The sequence below is a fragment of the Pectinophora gossypiella genome, chromosome 29 (assembly GCF_024362695.1).
Source record: "Pectinophora gossypiella chromosome 29, ilPecGoss1.1, whole genome shotgun sequence".
Classification (NCBI taxonomy): domain Eukaryota; kingdom Metazoa; phylum Arthropoda; class Insecta; order Lepidoptera; family Gelechiidae; genus Pectinophora; species Pectinophora gossypiella.
In genome coordinates this window covers 1,563,185-1,584,364 of record NC_065432.1, presented here as the reverse complement: position 1 = coordinate 1,584,364, position 21,180 = coordinate 1,563,185, and the positions used below count along the sequence as shown (strand labels likewise).

General features: G+C 39.9%; 1 protein-coding gene across 1 annotated transcript; it reads right to left on the bottom strand.

Moving 5' to 3' along the window:
- Window positions 1-1,598: 1,598 nt before the first annotated feature.
- On the bottom strand, window positions 1,599-17,356 carry LOC126379433 (prion-like-(Q/N-rich) domain-bearing protein 25). Its single transcript, XM_050028189.1, has 14 exons — window positions 17,198-17,356; window positions 15,495-15,647; window positions 14,151-14,252; window positions 12,613-12,816; window positions 10,377-10,469; window positions 9,602-9,910; window positions 9,147-9,266; window positions 7,852-8,019; window positions 7,002-7,148; window positions 6,010-6,129; window positions 4,788-4,919; window positions 3,622-3,762; window positions 2,726-2,854; window positions 1,599-1,703 (listed from the first exon to the last, which is right to left on the bottom strand). The coding sequence occupies exons 1-14, from the start codon at window positions 17,232-17,234 to the stop codon at window positions 1,627-1,629; spliced, it is 1,932 nt and encodes a 643-aa protein (XP_049884146.1). The 5' UTR covers window positions 17,235-17,356; the 3' UTR covers window positions 1,599-1,626.
- Window positions 17,357-21,180: the final 3,824 nt, after the last annotated feature.

Below are 21,180 nucleotides of genomic sequence, written 5' to 3'. Positions count from 1 at the left end.
GCTCCATTATTAAAAAGTCATCGCTTTAGTACAAGGATATTCATTTAAAATAGTTTTGGGTTAATTGTACAAACTGTCACTCACTAGCGTTCAACATTTTTCCTATAAATTCTGCTAAGGGCAACCCACGACCTTTGGCATTACACGATAGCTTCCTTTGCATGCATGTTTAATCTAAAAAATAAGAAAGCAACACTGGCTGAACAAACTTCAACCTTACCGAAAGGTAAAAAAGGTCAAATTAAGAACGCACATTCGTGTGTTTAATTTCTTTTTAAATACAAGAGGTCGTGCTTTATTTTTTTAATCTGTAGAATCTGTTTCGTGCCGGCATGTGCGTGCTCGCCCTTTGGTGTTGGATCGAATTTGAATTTGGAATTTCGGAATCGCCTTTTGCGGGGAAAAGAAAACTTGGAAAGCGCGCGAAAGGTCAGTTCAGGTTTTTTCAGGGTGACAGACAAAGGAGTTTTTTAAACGAACTTTTTTTCGTTTTAGTTTTTTTGGAGTTTATTTTATACATTTTTTAAACTTCGGATGCGGATGTTGTCAGCGACCAGGTGGTCAGATGACATCGTTGCAACGGCGGTAAAGTTGTGGACGAGGTTAGCGCAGAATCGAAAAGAGTGGTTCAAAATGGAGAAGGCCTATATAAGAGTGTGATGATGCGGGCTGCTTGAAGATGATGATGAATATTTTGTAACCTTTTTCCCTTCGTGGGTTGGAAGGTCAGACAGGCAGTCGCTTCTGTAATAAACAGGACCTGTCAAATCTTCAGGTTAGGTAAGCGGACCCTTTGGAAAACGGAATAATGCTAGGGAAATTATGATTCGTACACAACTAGGCACCCTCTGGCCTGTTGTCTTAAATTTAGTACCGGATGAGAGCCTTCAGCGCTCCTCATTTGTCATTTGATGATGCTCTTGTCGGTGCAGCATTCTCCATGCTACTTTTTAGGGAAAAATAGGGCAGTGGTTTCCCTCTTGCCTTCCGTCCCGCAGTACTCTGTCTCACGCGTGTGGGATGGCGCCTAAAGCCGTGGAGAGAGAAGGAGATAGAGATAGGGAAGTGAGTTTTATTCTGCGGTAAATTTACAATAAGTGAGCTGAAAAAAAAACACACGGACAGTCGCGGACGCAAAGCTATTTAGTCCGTAATGGTCAAAGGTTCATGTAGCCGACTGTACGTCATCACGGTGCTCACGCGATGTCGAAGCTCGAGGCGAAGTACCAGGTATTGACCTTCGAGCCTTCACGAAACGGTCGAGGTGTATTTTGGAAATAATTACCGAGACAACATAATATAATTACAAATAAAAACTCACGCCCATAATCCCTAAAGGGGTGGGCAGAGCCACAACTCACAAGTAATCAAAGACAACTTGCAGCCGCTGTTGATACGGAGTCCTAAGATGGATATGATGAACCTTAGAATCGGAATCATTAATTCAACGTAATCATCATGGATAGGCTTGTTGAAGGTCAATGTAACATTTTTGAATCTACGTCATTTCGCAAGGTGTTATGGCTGAGGAGAAGAAATGACAAGAAACTGCAACAGCAACACATCTTTTAAATCATGATTAAAATAATATAACAATATAATGCGTATAAAATGTTTATTATAATCTCAAGTTAACAGGAAAGAATATGTGAATGTAACTGTCAGTAACAGAAAACTGATCTGAACGTATGAAGCTGAAGAAGCTGAAACAAAAAACATATTTCATAACTCCGATAAATGACCCATGTCATTTATATATCTTCTATCGTGTGGGTTATGAGGTGGATAACCAACCCCATCAACCCTGGTGTCAGGGTTACTATTGAGCCGCCAAAGGCCCCTGACATGACCCATGTTATGTTGATTTGTTTATTTGTTTCGTCTGATTCGAATATTTACTAAGGTACACATTTAAGAAAAGACTCTACAGAGTGTTAGTGACATCGTATCGAACTTTGATGAATGATTCAGACCATGATTTTTAAAACAAACATTAAAATTTTCATTAAATTGCGGAGAGGAAATTCCACTTGATATTAACTCAGAATCATGGTCTGAATCATTCCCCTCAGTATTCGTTACGGTGTCACTAACACCTATACGTATTTTATGGCTACCTGTACGTTCTTATACGGGGTGTAGGTGACATGGTCACGAATACTGAGGGGGATGATCCAACTCATTATTCTGAGTTAATATCAAGTGGATTTTTTCATCGCTGTACAATAAGACACGTGAAAAAAGTAAGTGACATCGTAATGAATACTGAGGGGGATGATGCAGCTCATAATCCTGAGTTAATATCAAGTGGACTTTTACATCGCTGTTTCAAGAAGTTACGTCAAAAGAACACCAGGGTTGATCAGGGGGGTTAAAATGGCCACATCGAAGCAATTCATCTAAGAAAGCAATATTCCTATTTGACATTTTAATTTTTTTGCATTGCGCACTTACTTTTATATATGCGCAAATGACAAATTGCAATATTGCTTTCTTAGATGAATTGCTTCTATGTGGCCATTTTAAACCCCCTGGTAGATATTATTTATTGTTAATAAATTATTATTTATTGTTTATTGTTGTTTTATTGTTTATTATTTGTTGTTTATTAGTTGTTGTTCTGTATTATTTTATGTTAAAACAATAAGTATGTCGAATAAATATTTTTTCTTTCTTTCTTTCTTTATATTCCACTTCACAACCTGCATGGTGGAAGAATACTCACTGCACGTCATCAGCTCCTCGGAGTAGGGGTAGTGGAAGTGGCACTGGCAGCGGCTGTTACGACAGGCCACGCGCTCCGAGTGCTCCACCAGGTAGCACTGACTGGAGCGACTGCAGCTCTCGAACAGGGCTGGTGGGGGTGGGGCAAGGTATTTTTATTTGACATACATAAACAGCCTTTATACGTCCCACTGCTGGGCACCGGCCTCCCCTCAATCAACCGGAGGGGATATGGAGCAAACTCTACCACGCTGCTCCAATGCGGGTTGGTGGAGGTGTTTTTACGGCTAATAGCCAGGACCGGCTAATGGAGGAGCTCGGTGGCGCAGCGGTAAACGCGCTTGGTCTGCGATTGATGAAGTTAAACAACTTTCGCAAAGGCCGGTCATAGGATGGGTGACCAAAAAAAAATCATCTCCAGCTCCTCCGTGCTTCGGAAGGCATGTTAAGCCGTTGGTCCCGGCTGTATTAGCAGTCGTTAATAACCATCAATCCGCACTGGGCCCGCGTGATGGTTTAAGGCCCGATCTCCCTATCCATCCATAGGGAAGGCCCGTGCCCCAGCAGTGGGGACGTTAATGGGCTGATGATGATGAGCCGGGACCAACGGCTTAACGTGCCCTCCGAAGCACGGAATCATCTTACTTTTTCGGACAATCGGGTGATTCAAGCCTGAAAAGTCCTTACCAAACAAAGGACAGTCTCACAAAGTGATTTCGACAATGTCCCCATCGGGAATCGAACCCGGACCTCCAGATCGTGAGCCTAACGCTCTAACCACTAGACCACGGAAGCTGTTAGACCACGGAGGCTGTTCTATTTGACATAATATATAATTATGTCACTGTAAAAGCTCGAACTGCAGTGAAGTTACAGATAATGAATCCTTTCACTCACCAGTCTGTGGCCAACACCCTCCATCCCGGAGGTGATGTCCATCAGTGCACAGGCACTGTCCCTCTGAACACATGCTGTCTGAGCCCATGAAGGGCTGGCACTGTGCTGATACCTCGCAAGGAGAGGACTGGTCATCTAATCCTGTTGGAAGTAAGATCTTTGTTTTAGATGGTGAAACGTTCATGTTTCGAAGCTCGAGGCGAAGTACCAGGTACCTTTGAGCCTTCACGAAACGCTTGAGGTGTGTATTTTGGAAATAATTACCGAGACAACATAATATAATTACAAACAAAAACCCACGCCCGTAATCCCTAAAGGGGTAGGCAGAGCCCCAAGTAATCAAAGACAACTTGCAACCACTGTTGATACGAATTTCTAAGATGGATATGATGACCCTTAGAATCATAATCATTTATTCAACGTAATTATCATGGATAAACTTGTTGAAGGACAATGTAACATTTTTTAATCTACGTCATTTCGCAAGGTGTTATGGCTGAGAAGAAGAAATGACAAGAAACTGCAACAGCAACACATGTTTTAAATCAATGTGTATACATTGCAAGTTATTTAATAACTAGACGAACATATTAAATAACAGATTTTTTTTATTTTTCTTTAACGTACTTACAGACAACCAGACATTTTTATCATTTAGGTTAATCATTAATCTTAAGTATAATAATTAAGCTTTTATACATAAAGTAAGCTTCACATGAGCTTTAAATTTATTTTCTGACAAATACAAAATATTATCTATTCTGGTATTTTATTGTAAAATCGTATAGTATAGATACATAACCCCAAAATAGATGTATTTAATTTACTTATTAATCTACAAATAGCAATTTTATTTTAATGTAGAGTTTGTGGAGGAAGCAAGAAAAGTGTGTCAGGATCGAAGCAAATGGAATTCTATAGTCTCTGCTTACCCCGGTGGGAAATAGGCGTGAGTTTATATATGTATGTTGATTTGTTTCTGTAGTCACCACTTGGCAGGACAAATGGGGAATGCTGAGGGCTTTGTGGCGGCCACCTGAATGTCTACTTACTTTACCGAGGAAAAATATACCTTATTACAAAATAATTTAGCAGCATTTTGCACTGCCTTTCTCAGTCCCAGTGTTTTTTTTTTTTGGCTTTTGCAGTTAACTGAAAATACTCACTTGGCCAGCAAGCTTCATTGAACTCCACGAACTGATCTCCACACTGACAAGTGAGGTCCCCACCGGTGGAGTTGACACAAATTGTGTTCTCGATCACACAGTCAGCATTCACGGCGCATTCTGAACCAATCACTAAAAAGAAAAATATATAATATACCAACCAGAAGGGGTATAGAGCATAGCAGCTTATCGTACATGTGCCTTCCAGGGAATCGAACCTGCCACCTTAAAACCCAAACCGTACGTTCCCCATACGACCATCACAGTAACTCCGAAGTAACTCCAACTTTAATAGTATAACCATGTTATTCCACAGAAATTTCCGGCCACAGATTAAAAAGGGATGAAAATATCCCATTAATTTACGAGGGTGGGTCACCCTAACTTGTGGTAAATTAATGGCGCTGGTGAATAAAAATTGTTAGTGTAGTTTTAGCAAACTTTTGCATTAAATACCATAAACCATAAACTGCCTATATATGTCCCACTGCTGGGCACAGGCCTCCCCTCAATCAACCGGAGGGGGTATGGAGCATACTCCACCACGTTGCTACAATGCGGGTTGGGGGAGGCGTTTTAACGGCTAATAGCCGGACCAACTGCTTAACATGCCCTCCGAAGCACGGAAACATCTTACTTTTTCGGACAATCAGGTGATTCAAGCCTGCAAAGCCCTAGTATTATTAACTTATTTCTCTCTCCTAGTGTTGCTGTGCTCTCCAAGGTCCATAATTATTCTCAGTTTATCTTCTTCTATCGTGTGGGTTGTGAAGTGGAGTACCAACCTCATCAACCCTGGTGTCATGGTTACTATTGAGCCGCCAAAGGCCCCTGACATGACTCATGTAACGACTACTCACTTACATCAGTACGAGTAAGTAGTAACCGGGACCAACGGCTTAACGTGCCTTCCGAAACACGGATCGTCTTATTTTCGGACAATCAGGTGATCAGTCTGTAATGTCCTAACCAAACTAGGGACCACAAAGTATTTTTTGTGATATGTCCCCACCGGGAAACGAACCCAGGACCTCAGGGTCGTGACCCAGCGCTCAACCACTGGACTACGGAGGTCGTTTCTTATTTTAAAAATGTAACCATATTAACAAGTTTGAAAAAATGATTGTATATTTTGTGGAATATGAAACTTACAATACAATACAATACAATACAAATACACTTTATTGCACCAAAATAAAAAGAAATAATTACAAAAACTTACAAGGTGCGCAGACGCCGTCAACCTCCGTGTAGCCGTCGGCGCATCCACAGACCGCATCGTTGCAGGCCGAGTTCGGTGTGGCCGTACATTCTTGAGACACTTGGCAGGTGTCACCAAGATCTAAAAAAAAAATACATAACACAGAATATAGACCTACGGGGTATAACGTAAGAACCCTTGCCCAGGGATACGGGTGAAGACCTCAACGGTTGCAGAAGCGGAGATGGGAGCCATCGGTACGGCAATGCAGGACGAAAGGGGCAAGTCACAGGGACTGTAACCTGGAACCTGACAGAGGCCAGCAGTAACTGTCAGTACTATTCAGAGGCGGAGGACAGGAGTCCTAGTATGGCTTTGTAATAGACTACTCTGGGCGCCATCCCACTTGCGTCAGAGTACTGCGGGGCGGAAGGCAAGAGGGAAACCACTGCCCTATTTCTCCCTAAAAAAGTAGCATGGAAAATGCTGCACCGACAAGAGCGTGGCTTAATAGCCACGTCAGTCACCGCTTATGGCTGGAGTAACAGCATTGGTAACTTAAATCGCCCCTTCGCGCACATGCATTCGCTCACACACACACACACTCACAGACACACACACATACACACACGCACTCATGTTAACACAAACACACACACTCGCACACACACATACACACATATATATATACACACACACAAACATACACACACACTTACTCACACTTACTTTACTGTACTTATGGTCTATTTTACTTAAACTCTAACTGATTTTTTTTTTAATAATATTCTTTTTTCTTTCTTTTCGCGTTTATTGCTCAGTTTGCTGAACATAATTATTCTATGCAGAAACATACTCCCTAGTATCCACATTTATTCTGGAGGTGGAGGCCTGGAGCCTATAGTACAGGGTAACCTAGTTTACGCTCCAGCCTCCACAAACATATGTTAAATAAGTCAAAATGTAACTTGTTACTATTATGTTTTTATTTTTTTTTTAAACAGATGGCTCACCAAGTCCCGTCGTGATGCAGAGACCATCCATAGCGACGTAGTTCTCAGGACATGCGCAGTACCCCTGGTCTTCCTCGTCCTTGACACATTGGATCTCCAGCTCCCCGGCCAGGCAGTCGCTATCCACCTGGCACGCCTCGCCAATACCTGGAACACAAGAGAATAGTCAAGTTTCCAACTAGTCAAATCAGTTACTTTTTACTAAACGTCAAATCACGAAATTACGACAGTTTTTTGCATTGCGCACTTGCTTTTATATGCGCAAATGTCAAATTGCAGTATTGCTTTCTTAGATGAATTGCTTCGATGTGGCCATTTTAACCCCCCTGAATTTGTATGAAAAAGCACACTGTGACGTCATAAAGAAACGTGATAATATCGGACTTATTATTACGTTTTTCTTGATTAAAATTCATCATCGTCATGATCCTCCTAACATTATTCCGTTTTTCACAGGGTCCACTTACTTACCTGAAGATTTGACAGGTCCGGTTTTTTACAGTCAATTTTAAGCAGTAATCTAAAACAACCCTCTAAAATTTTACATCAGCCAATAACCCGACAGAGTTGAGTAGACAGCACGTCAAACGGATTGCATACCAGCGAGATGGCTATTTTATTCGCACGGGTTTTTTATTATTATTTATTTTTATATTAAGCCTTAAGTAACACTAGTATAAATGCATGTTATTCATTCGTTTTAAAATTAACTTGTTGATAATCATCCGTCCCTTTCCCGGGTACTTATACTTAACTTAAAATTAGGAGGTGTCTGCAGGAATCGGGGCCATTGTCTCTGGTTGAGATCTGCGTTTCGGCGTTCGGAAAGTTAAAAGAATTTTCAGCTCACCCACAAACAACCGGCACATCTGCCTGTTAGCATCCCACACAGCCAGTTCCGGGATACACTCGCAGCTGCGCAGCCCCCAAGGAAGCTGAGGCGCGGTGCAGCGGACGGCCGGCCCAAACGTGTTGCAAGCGGCATCATTGAGACACGAGTCGGTGAGACGGCGAGTAGCTGGTAACCAATAAAAACATATATAAAAAAAACATTCAACAGCCTCCGTGGTCTAGTGGTTAGAGCGTTCTGCTCACGATCCGGAGGTCCCGGGTTCGATTCCCGATGGGGACATTGTCGAAATCACTTTGTGAGACTGTCCTTTGTTTGGTAAGGACTTTGCAGGCTTGAATCACCTGATTGTTTGAAAAAATAAGATGATGATGATAGGCAAGTTTCCAACTAGTCAAATCAGTTACTTTTTACTAAACGTCAAAACGTGAAATTACCAAGGAAATTGTATGAAAAAGCAAAATGTGACGTCATAGAAAAACGTGATAAATTGTCTGACTTATTATTAAGTTTTTCTTGATTAAAATTCTTAAATAAGTTAAATAGAAAAAAGGAAATGTTTTCCGTTAGTTTTAGATCTATCTTTATTTAAAATTAGAATTTCATAATATATCTTGAACCTAGTACACGACCCAATTGTACGGGGTGTAAGTTACGATGTCACTTACACCCCGTACAAGTACGTACAGGTAGACATACAAGTACATGCGGGTGTAAGAAGACACAGTAACTGTTGCGAACTCTTCGTAGGTTTTGTAATCTTTTTATAAGTATTATTATATTTTTAAAATTTATTCTCTTTTGACGTTTTGTATGTTGGTTTTGTTCTTCTCGTGTCGTTGGCTTTTTGGTTAAGTATTTGTTATTCCTTCATTTCATTTAGTTATACAGTCCACTTCATATTCATCAGCTACCACCGTAGTTCACAGTAACATACGAAAGGGGATGATTAAGGTCTGAATGACTTTTTAATGTTTTCGTTACGATGTCACTGACACGCTGTATAATTTATAAATGTTGATAGAAAGTATCGTAGGCGGGGACACACAGAGGGTTGCTTACAACAGCCTCTGTGGTGTAGTGGTTAGAGCATTAGGCTCACGATCTGGACGTCCGGGGTCGATTCCCGATGGGGACATTGTCGAAATCACTTTGTGAGACTGTCCTTTGTTTGGTAAGGACTCTACACTACATGCTTGAATCGCCTGATTTTGTTGAGCAACAGAGGGTTGCTTAAAATCATTTTGGTTGTTGGAAAACTGTTCATTGTTAAAAACAAAAATTAGAACACTCACGTCTAGAGCAGTCAATCAGGTTTTCGTCAAAGAAGAAGTGCACGGGACAGCTGCAAACGCCGTCGACGACAACAGCAAACAGTCCGACACACTGCTCTGCAGTTGATGGGGATCCCAACTCTAAAAAACAGCATAATGTTATAACATAAGCTCATTATATCCGACCCACTAGGGACTCATCAATTTAAGAGCCACGCTCTTGTCGGTGTAGCATTTTCCAGTCTATCAAAGGCCTATTCCTTGAAATATCATTAAAAGTTGATGTTTAACGATATGGTCAACTTAAGTTGGCTATTTCATGAAATATGACCATTTCATGAAATGGTCGATCACATCATGAAATGATCAATTTTACGATCTGGCCACGACATATAAGTAAGTACATTATGGATTTCGGAGACCGTGGCCTTCAAAGTCTACTGAAATTTCTAGCGACGATGTAAATAAATTCTTACCAGCTAAACAGGTGCTTCCGTCAGCACTGGAGTAGTACCCAACAGGACAAACGCATACTCCGAAGGTAGAACACTGGAAGGGCTCAGGACAATCACTTGACACGCTGCATTCCACACGAGTCTGTCTCGACGCCATATTGGAAACCGCCATATTGGAATCTGCCATATTGGCACCCGCCATTTCAGAACCCGCCATTTTGTCTCCTACGGATGAGTTTGCCGTCTCCGACGACTTGACAAGCTCTGATGATTTGCCATTTGGAGTGCCTTCGTTCATGTGTGAATTTGTTGCCTTTGCTGAATTCTGATCTAAAATCGTAATAAATCTTTAGTAAGTACGTACAGTCATGAGCAATATAATGTACCCACTTTAGGACTCTGTCGCAACAACATATTTGACATTTACTGAGACTTCAGTTCAATTTGTCAAAACAGTTAATGTGACATGGTACCAAAGTGTATACATATTAATGCTCGTGACCGTGCGTAGGTACATAGCTATACAGGCTGTTAGTAGCACCGTAACGAATTCTGAGGGTGATGATTTAGACCATGATTCTGAGTTAATATCAAGTGGAAAACATTCCGTCGGAAAATTCATGAATTTTCTTTGTGTTTGTTTTTAATTATTGTCCGTTTTATACTTATGCGATGGAAAATTCCACATGATATCAACTCAGAATCATGGTCTGAATCATTCCTCAAAGTTTTCGTTACGATGTCACTAACACCCTGTAGTGTTATCTCTGTCTGTCATTAGAAGCAGTAAACTTACCTGCGCCAGCGTCATAACACGTGAGGGTAAGAATGTCGCACGCGCCATTTTGGAATCGGCAGTCCTCATTTATCACGCACGAATCACCCACATCTGTTAAACAAAATGTGTTCAGAAATCAGAATCATTTATTCAAATCAAATCAAATCAAATATACTTTATTGCACAGAACTACATTTAAACAATCAGACATAACACATGAATACAGTACAATTTGGGCGGCCTTATTGCTCTAGAGCAATTTCTTCCAGGCAACCACCAAAAGGAAATAAACATTTACAAACAACTTGGATGCGGGATGGTGCAACAAAAAATAAATAATAAGTACCTAAAAGTAAAACTAAAGTTAACATAATAAATATTCTATACTATACGTACAATATTAATAAATAGTCAATATAATATAATACTAAAACCTAACCTAACCTAACCTAACCATAATCTAAAAAACTATAATAATAAATAATAGACTATACAAAACAAGTATTGAAACAAATAAAATAAATCATACATAATAGCAATATCTTAAGAATATCAACGTAACTGTCATGAATAAACTTGTTGAAAGTCAATGTTAACATTTTTGAATTTACGTCATTTCGTAAGGTGTTATGGCTGAGGAGAAGAAATGACAAGAAACTGCAACAGCAACACATCTTTTAAACCAAAGAGGGTATACATTACAAGTTATTTAATAACTAGAGGACCACATTCAATACCAGACATTTTTATCATTTAGGTAATCATTAATCTTATAATAAGCTTTTTTACATAAAGTAAGCTTCACACGAGCTTTAAATTTATTTTCTGACAAATTCATAATATTATCTGGTATTCTACACATGTACATAACCCCAAAAAACACTGTTGTTTTAGTGATGGTTTAAGGCCCGATCTCCCTATCCATTCATAGGGAAGGCCCGTACCCCAGCAGTGGGGACGTTATGGGCTGATGATGATGAACCTTAAAAATATTGTAAAATATGAATGAACCTATGTGTACTTGTGTATTACGTGCCGACACACAACCTGCGGCCGCGCAGCCACCCGCTGCTGGCCATGTCGGCGGCACACACTCGCCACTCCTCCGTGCCGTGCACACGCTTAATGCACTCCTTGCATCAGCACCAGAGTGTGATCTGTTTGTGAGTGAGTGGACGTGTGTGTGTCGCGAGTGTCTGAGGTTATGCGAGACGATGAATGATGTGTGAAAATTAAATATGTTTTATATTGTTTAAACTTAAGTTTCATATGTTTTGTATTATACTGTTTATATTTTTCAAAAATTCAAAATTCAAATTCAAAAATATCTTTATTCAGTAGGTAACATAGTTACACTTTGAATCGTCAATTTTTACATAACGAACGTCTCATCCGCCTAAAACTACTGCAGCTTCTCACAACTTCTTTAAAAAAATAAAAATAAACATAAAATATTGATATACAATTGAGTAATTTTGAACTTATATATTGTAAACTTATGCATTATGATCAGAAAATTACATATTTATTCTTAATTAATATTTATACAAAAAGTCAAATAATTCAACTTAAAATTACTTAACCTAGAACCCACTCCGTGTCAAACCCGGCCCAAAAGTGCCCATGACACTAGCAGCGTTACCGCGCTGGATTGCCACGGACAACCTCTGAGCCAAGTAAGACCCGGAGCGGGGGTCAAAGCCCTGCTCTCTAAGGCGACGGCCCACGTCCTTAACGACTTTTATTGAGTAATTTAGCTGCCTAATATCAGTTCTCAGACAGTTAATCCCATGCATTCATATCTTCTAGATAATCACTTTATACTAACCTTTTATGTAAAGTTTTTGTTTAACTACTATCTTAAAGCAGTTGAAAGGCAAATTCTGAATGTCAATGGGAATCTTATTGTAAAAACGTATACATTGCCCCTTAAAAGATTTAGTAATCTTATGTAATCGACTGACTTGTAAAGCAATTTAAAGTTTCACGGCGCATTGGCGCTTCTGCACTGTAAAGTCGCGAAATATAAATAAATAAATAAATAAATCTAGCGTTGTCCCGTTTTCACAACGTCCGCTTACCTAAACTAAAGATTTGTCAGGTCCGGTTTTTTTACGCGACTGCCTGTCTGACCATCGAATCCGCGAAGAGAAATCAGCCCAATACAGGTTAGGTTAGGTTAAGTTCACAGAACTCCGAAACACAATAAATACTCTTTGTATGCTTATGAATAATAAAACAAACTGAAACATACTTTCTGAAATCACCCGGCACTCGCCGCGCTGCCTCATATACCGCCCAGGTGCGCACGCGCAGGTCTCATCACACACCATACTGAGCGGGTCGCGTACTCCACTCATGCACTCCTCATCCCTGGAGCACGGCTCTCCGTAGTCCACCATCTTCCAACATCGTCCGCGGAAGTAGTGGGCGCCATCTTGACAGCCGCATGCGCCGGCTGGGAAATAAAAAATAAATAAAAAAAAACATTTTTATTTCAGACTTTCGTCCATACATGTGTTAGTAGAAAAACTTTAAGTAAGTTAGTATCAAATTAAAGAGTTCTATTATTAAATAGTGGAAAATGTGCTGGAAAGAGTTGAAGAAAAGAGAACCATATAGAAGACTATAGAGAACCGGAGAGGAAATATGATTGGCCACCTGATACGACACGATTCATTTATAACAAACATAAGGAAAAATTGAAGGGAAGAGAGGAAGGGGTAGACCTAGGATAACATTTATGAAACAAATAAAAGAGAAGGTGCAGGTCGTATCGTATCGGGAGGTGAAGGTTTTGGCGGGAAGAAGAGAGGAATGGCGATTACTGCACCGACAAGAGCGCAGCTCTTAAATAGAGAGAGAGAGAGAGATTATTAAATAGAAACAGGAATAGAAACAGTTTTTTTTTTAATTTTCTTAGTATTATTATGTAATTGGGTAGTGTCCTAGGTCAAAGATAAATTATGAAATTCTGATTACTAAATGTAAGATAAGCGTCAAAATGACGGGACCAATTGCTTGTGTTGAAATTGCTCTTTTTTGACGTGACTTATTGTAGATTTGCCGCAGATGGCATTAACTACTTGGCCGGACAAATGGGGAGCGCTAAAGGCTCTCACCCGGTACAACGTTTAAGTGTCGAAATTGTATATTGTTAGATAACTACCTATCGACTACTATTATTACTACTACTATTATAATTATACTATTACACAGACTACTACTTACTATTATTAGATTCATTGTTTTAAGTTTACGCGGTTATTATCATAATTAAAGCACATAATAACGGGTTGTAAAAAGCTTGAAACGGCCTAATGTGGTGACAAAACGTGAGGACACAGTGAGTGCGATTTGTCGTAGTGAGTTTGGTGCGAGTTCAGATGGTTCCGAACATTCCGATATCAAAAACATAAACAAGCGGCAAAGAAAGAGGGTAGACAAATATGTCTGCCCGTAGAAAATTGTGGATCTACCTACTCCACTCCAATCTCATCAGTCATCCCGTGATCATGGCACTTGCGACAGTGTCGAAATATCGGGAGTCTCATATCCCCATTTAAACGCGGTAAGAACCCGTTATTATGTGCTTTAATTATTAATAGATTACTATTATTATTGTTATTTTATTATTATTAATCTACTATTTGATACCTAAACCTTACTCATTCAAAAGATATACATAGAAGCTGGCGAACCGGAGCTAGATAATTTCTACATAATACGCGGTTATCATGCAGACCCGTCTGGTCTTCTTATACCGTGGATTAAACAAAAAAAATGATGTACCTTCGTCGCTAGCAGTCCCATTGTCACGTCGACACTCGTAGTAGAAGGAGAGCCTGAAGCACTGATGATCCTCAAAACATGGTGATGTGTAGTACGGTGATACTGGAAATGTAACCACAAAAATACAAATTCAAAGTCAAATCAAATCAAATCAATTTATTTGCGAGAACACATAAAATACAAAAAGGTGGTAAAATTATTCAAATAACAATGTTGTGATGTGTTCGGCGTGCATGCAGGCGTACAAATATACATTAAAAAAATAATAAAAAATAATAAAGTGACCACTATGAAACGTCATTTTTTACATAACGAACGTCTCATCCGCCTAAAACTACTGCAGCTTCTCAGAACCTGTATAGCCGGGGAAAAAAAGGTTCAAGAAAAACCTCGGCACAGGGCCCGAGAAAATAAATAAAATTAATTAATTTATTAGATTAAATTACTTAATTTAATTAATTTATTATTTAGATTTAGTAAGATTAATTAGTCGAATAAGATACTGGTTAATTATAATAGGGGGCGAGCCTTTAACCGGGTACCAGGGAGACATAACTACCTAGCATTACCCCGTTTCTCACAGGGTCCGCTTACCTAACCTGAAGATGTGACAGGTCCGGTTTTATACAGAAGCGACTGCCTGTCTGACCTTCCAACCCGCGAAGGGAAAACCAGTCACATACGCATACAGATTAGGTCATATTACTCCCAAACACATTTCTCGGGAATGTGGATTTCCTCACGATGTATTTCTTCACCGCTGAGCACGTGATAATCATTTATGATCCAAACATGAATTCGAAAACAAATCCGAAAAGCATTGGTTTAGGTCCGCCCTGGTATTTGAACCAACGACCTCACAGTGAGAAGCAAGCCTTCAACCAACTGGACCACTAAGGCTCCACGTCTCTGTGATCCAGTGACTGAGCGTTAGGCTCGTTCGAATCCCGGTGAGGACATCATCATCATCAGCCCATTAACGTCCCCACTGCTGGGGCACGGGCCTTCCCTATGGATGGATAGGGAGATCGGGCCTTAAACCACCACGCGGGCCCAGTGCGGATTGATGGTTATTAACGACTGCTAATGCAGCCGGGACCAATGGCTTAACGTGCCTTCCGAAGCACGGAGGAGCTCGAGATGAAAACTTTTTTTTTGTGGTCACCCATCCTATGACCGGCTTTTGCGAAAGTTGCTTTACTTCAACAATCGCAGACCGAGCGCGTTAACCGCTGCGCCACCGAGCTCCTCAACTGTCCAAACCTGCCCGGTGAGGATATATCACAAAAATCACTTAGTCATACCTAGTTCGGTTAGGACAGGAATCGAACAACAAGAACTCACCGTCAGCACACAACCTGCCCCCCAACACTGACTGCATGCCAGCTGCGCACACGCAGTCTCCCTCGCGGCACACCCCGCCGGCGAGGCTGCTGCAGTCACTGTCGGTACTGCACGACCACAGGCCTGATACTGCGGTCAGCTGGAGCAGGCATCCTGGAATAATACCCAAATACCTAAGTATTTTTTTTTTGTTACCCTTGATGGGTTTGCTCTTGACCCCAGACTTGCCCGAAGGCATTGGCCCCGATTCCTGAAGACACCTCCTAATTTTACTTTAAGTTATACCTGTCATTTTCTTATCCGCCGAAAAGGAAATTGACGCATGATTGACAGCTCTTAATTTAAGGAAGAATGAGTAAGTGAATGAATAACCCGGGCGAATCAAAGGTATCTCGCTGGTATGCAAACCGTTTGACGTGTGCTGTCAACATAATTCTGTCGGGTTATTGGCCAATGCAAGATTTTTAGACGGTTGTTGTGACGGGTAGATTTGTGCTTAAAACTAAAAAAAAAACCGTGAATGTTGCGACGAAAAATTCCACTTGATCAACTCAAAGTTTTCGTTACGATGTCACTAACTCCCTGTATATCCCTGGCCTTTTTTGGTGAGCTGCGGCACCCATATGCCTTTATGTTTTCCAACACACATAAACTCATGCCTATTTCCCACCGGGGTAAGCAGCGACTATAGAATTCGATTTACTAAACATTAATGTATGTATATTTTAATAATTAAAGCACATAGTAACGGGTCCTTACCGCGTTTAAATGGAGATATGAGACTATCGATATTTCGACACTGTTGCAAGTGCCATGATCACGGGATGACATCATGATAATGATGATGATGATGAGTCTCATATCTCCATTTAAAACGCGGTAAGAACCCGCTACTATGTGCTTTAATTTATTTATTTATTTATTTATTTATGGCATACATAACTAGTTACAGTCGTGAAATTAGATATCTAATTAAGTGTAACGTAAAACTAGACTATAACATTAAACCATGCATGCACATTCAGCCACTTATGTTATAATTATGATAAACATAGGGGGTAGGTTGCTAAACATATCAAAAAGAAGCTCAAACCTAAAACTAGTAATGACGATTTTACTTCGAAGCGAGAACCAAATAGCACATTCAACAATAGTCAGGCAGATGAGAAAGACTTCCATTTCTGGACTAGCATCGTAAGTATATTTATCTATGACCCAGCTAAATACACCATCAAGTCCTCACGAGGAGCAAAATTTGCTCGAATGCCATTTTTAAATTTATAATTATGATAATAACCGCGTAAACTTAAAACAATGTATATTTTAATGTTGTAAACGTATATAATAATATGTTTCGAAGATTTCACGTACCTAAATAAACTTTTTATTATTATTATTTAAGTACATCCATCGCAAGATGAACTAAGTACTCACGCATCACCGAGCTTTCTGTAAGACTAATGTCCCCATCGGGAATCGAACCCGGACCTCCAGATCGTGAGCCCAACGCTCTAACCACTAGACCACGGAGGCTTTTAAATTAAACCATAACTCTCATTAAATATCAAATATGATAGTGCAACAGGGTTCTAAAGTGGGTACAGGACTACTTACCTAACGCTCCCCATTTGTCCGGCCAAGTAGTTAATGCCATCTGCGGCAAATCTACAATAAGTCACATCAAAAAAAAACTAAGTACTTACCTAAAGATAAAGCCAGAATCACTGTTTGGCGCAACATTTTTGATACTTTTTTTGAGATTACACTAATTATAATATTAAGTATTCATAAAGTTATTGCAGAAAGTAGTGTTCACGCCAACATTGTTATGTCCAAGTGAATTTCGACAGATCAGTTTATCTTCGATAATTGTTCCATGATAATACCAGATAATACAGTGATTATGTGTTGAAGATATACGTATGTTTAGAGAGGGCAAATTATATTCTTTTATATTTTATTCGTACAGTACAGGGGCAAAAAGGCCACATACACAAAACACGACACAACACAGCACAACACCGCACACAACACAACACAGCACAGCACAACACACAACACAACACAGCACAGCACAGCACAACAGACTACACAATACACACACCCTTTTTTTATCTCAGGACGTCCACCACCACCGTATGATCATTTCGACAAACATCCGTCTTGCTTTTTTTGTAATTGTTTAGTGGAAATTTGATATGATGTTGTTGTCTTTTTTTTGTGCATGGCGCCTTTTGTAATAAACTATTTCTATTCTATACATCGTAGCAATTCATCTAAAAAGCAATATTGCAATTTGTCATTTGCGCATAAGTATAGCCATAGAGGCAGCCAATCAACTCGCGACACCAAACACTTCAGGACCCCGATACCGACCCCGCCGGCGTGGTCGACGATTTCCCTCATTCAGCGCTTATCGCTATCGACCCACAAGGGTCGATTAATTCTTTCAAATATTTTTCCTCTCAGACGACGCCCTGAGCCGAGGTTCGCGCCCAACTGGGAACCCTCAGGCCTGTTGTCTTAAACGTTGTACCGGGTGAGAGCCTTCAGCGCTCCCCATTTGTCCGGCCAAGTAGTTAATGCCATCTGCGGCAAATCTACAATAAGTCACGTCAAAAAAAAAAAAGCGCATAAGTATAAAAGTACGCAATGCAAACAAATGTCAAATAGCAATATTGCTTTTTAAGATGAATTGCATCGATGTGGCCTTTCTAACCCCCCTGTATAGCACAGTAAAAACACGCTGTATCGCACGCATAAACACAATTAAAAAACAGCAATTACACAAGTTACAAAAGGAACACCTTAGGCCTTATTGCTGAATAGCAATTTCTTCCAGGCAGCCTTACCGTGAAAGAACTTTCTAAATAGTATACCTGTAACACCAATTTTATGTACCTATGTTCAATGCAAATAAAGAATCTGAATTCAAATATTATAATTCGTCAATTTTTACATAACGAACGTCTCGTCTGCCTGAAACTAACCTGCCTACCCCTTGAGGGAAACAGGCGTGATGCTATGTAAAAAAAATATATACGGTCGAATTGACAACCTCCTCCTTTTTTGAAGTCGGTAAAAACATAGGTACGTCTATTCTTTATCAAGCCTGTTACCAGGTTATCTCCCAATGCAGGTGCGCGATCAGCTTGGGTTGTGACTCAAGCATACCGAGATAGCAACCACAGCTGGCTATCGCGCGCTATTCAACAACAATGTTAAAATTCATCCTGATAACATAACATAGGCCCATAGCACACGGCGTATTTAAAACCCGAAGACTTCTTTTTTGACGTGACTTATTGTAGATTAGTTTACATTAGTAAGTACGTAAACTAGTGTTGTGACGTTCATTAGCATAGTGATCAGTCGATATTAGGTCCATCGATTCTTTTCTTTCTAACACTACTTTGGCCGGACGCAGTTACTTTTTAAAGATTTGGCCAATACCCATCCATGTGCAAAATTATTAAAAACGCCTACCATAAACGAAAAAGCAAAGCCACTCATTAGCAATAGTTTTTTTATACAATAATATATCTGGCAGGCGTTACAGCAACTTGTATAATAATACAAAACAGCAAACATTCTTGACGAAACCGATGGTGACGTCAAAAGTGCGTGTGGTGGTAGGTGTTGGATGGTGGTAGGTGGTGGTAGGCGGTGCCCTACTTGTTTAATGATATTTCTTTTTGATCACCGAATGCTGAAGGTCGGTTTATTTTTTGATTTTGTTTTTTTTTAATACAAAGAAATTAAAAGGTTATTATTGGGTTAATTATTGTTTTGTTCATAAGTTCAGAGCCTAGTTAGTTCATATTTATTTTGAACATTTTATTTTTCTTCAGGTTATATTATTATTTCCCCCGATTCCTGCAGACACCTCCTAATTTTACTTTAAGTTATACCTGTCATTTTCTTATCCACCGAAAAGGAAAGGGACGGATGATTGACAGGTCTTAATTTTAGGAAGAATGAGTAAACGAATGAATAACCCGGCCGAATCAAAAAGGTATCGCTGGTATGCAAACCGTTTGACGTGTGCTGTCAACTTAATTCTGTCGGGTTATTGGCCAATGTTATTTTTTAGACGGTTGTTTTAGATTTCTGCTTAAAATTGACCTGTTCCATACATTTTATGCCTGTCGATTACCCGTCCCTTTCTTTTTCAACGGATGAGTAAATGACAGGTATAACTTAAAATTAGATGGCGTCTGCAGGAATCGGCACCATTATATACCAACAGTATATATTATAAAGTTATAAAAAAGTTCGAATTTAGGTTAGTTTTTGTATATGTACCCCAATTAAAGGTACACACTGCATTCACAATTACAACAACAAAACCTATATATCTAGGTGTTAATTATATAAATAAATATGTATAAAACTTGAACAGAAATTATCTTCTAAATGAAAACAGCCATATATCTACTTAACAAACATAATATAAACATAAACTGCCTATATACGTCCCACTGCTGGGCACAGGCCTCCCCTCAATCAACCGGGAGACTTAATAAATATAAGAGTTAAAAATATAACGTTAACATATAGAATAAATATAAGTATTGTTGGAAACAAAAGAATTAAAATTAAAAATGCAAGTAAGATTAAATAAATGTAGGTATATAACAGTAAATGTAAGTGATACCGTAAAGAATGTTCCAGCTCATTTTTCTGAGTTAATATCAAGTGGAATTTTCCTTCTTATTTAGCCTATTGGATCCCATGGCTGGGTAAAGGCCTCCTCTTAATTTTTCCACACCTCTCGATAAAATTGAAAATAATAAAAAAACAAAAGTTATCATATATTTCGAGACGGAAAATTCCGCTTGATATTAACTCAGAATCATCCCCCTCAGTACTCGGTCATCATCATCAAGAGCCACGCTCTTGGCGGTGTAGCATTCTCCATTCCCCCCTCCTCCTCCTAAACCCCTTCCTCTTCCTTCCTTCTCCTCCTCCTTCCTTCTTTTTTTCTTCTTGTGTTTCTTTTATAATCATCATCATAATCATCAGCCCATTAACGTCCCCACTGCTGGGGCACGGGCCTTCCCTATGGATGGATAGGGAGATCGGGCCTTAAACCATCACGCGGGCCCAGTGCGGATTGATGGTTAATAACGACTGCTAATGCAGCCGGGACCAACGTCTTAACGTGCCTTCCGAAGCACGGAGGAGCTCGAGATGAAAACTTTTTTTTTTGTGGTCACCCATCCTATGACTGGCCTTTGCGAAAGTTGCTTAACTTCAACAATCGCAGACCAAGCGCGTTAACCGCTGCGCCACCGAGCTCCTCTTTTACGTATAATCATCATCACTTAAGAGCCACGCTCTTGTCGGTGTAGCATTTTCCATTCCAGTCTATCAAAGGCCAATTCCTTGACTTCCCTATAAGACACGACGTTAACCTTTTCTTTAATCTGTTCCATGTAAGCTCTTCATGTAAACTGTCAGTACTCGTTGCGGTCACTAACACCCTGTATAATCGACCAGGTCGTCACCTTTGCACCTCTGACGTCAACACGACACACTAACGTCAAGTGACGTCATAATTATAGTTAAGTCTAAAAATAACTGAACCTGTGGTCAATTTATTTTATTTTCGCCCCGCTATATACGTCTGTAATTTTCTCGTAACCCATGACAGGTTCTTTTGAGTCATCACATTCATTATTAC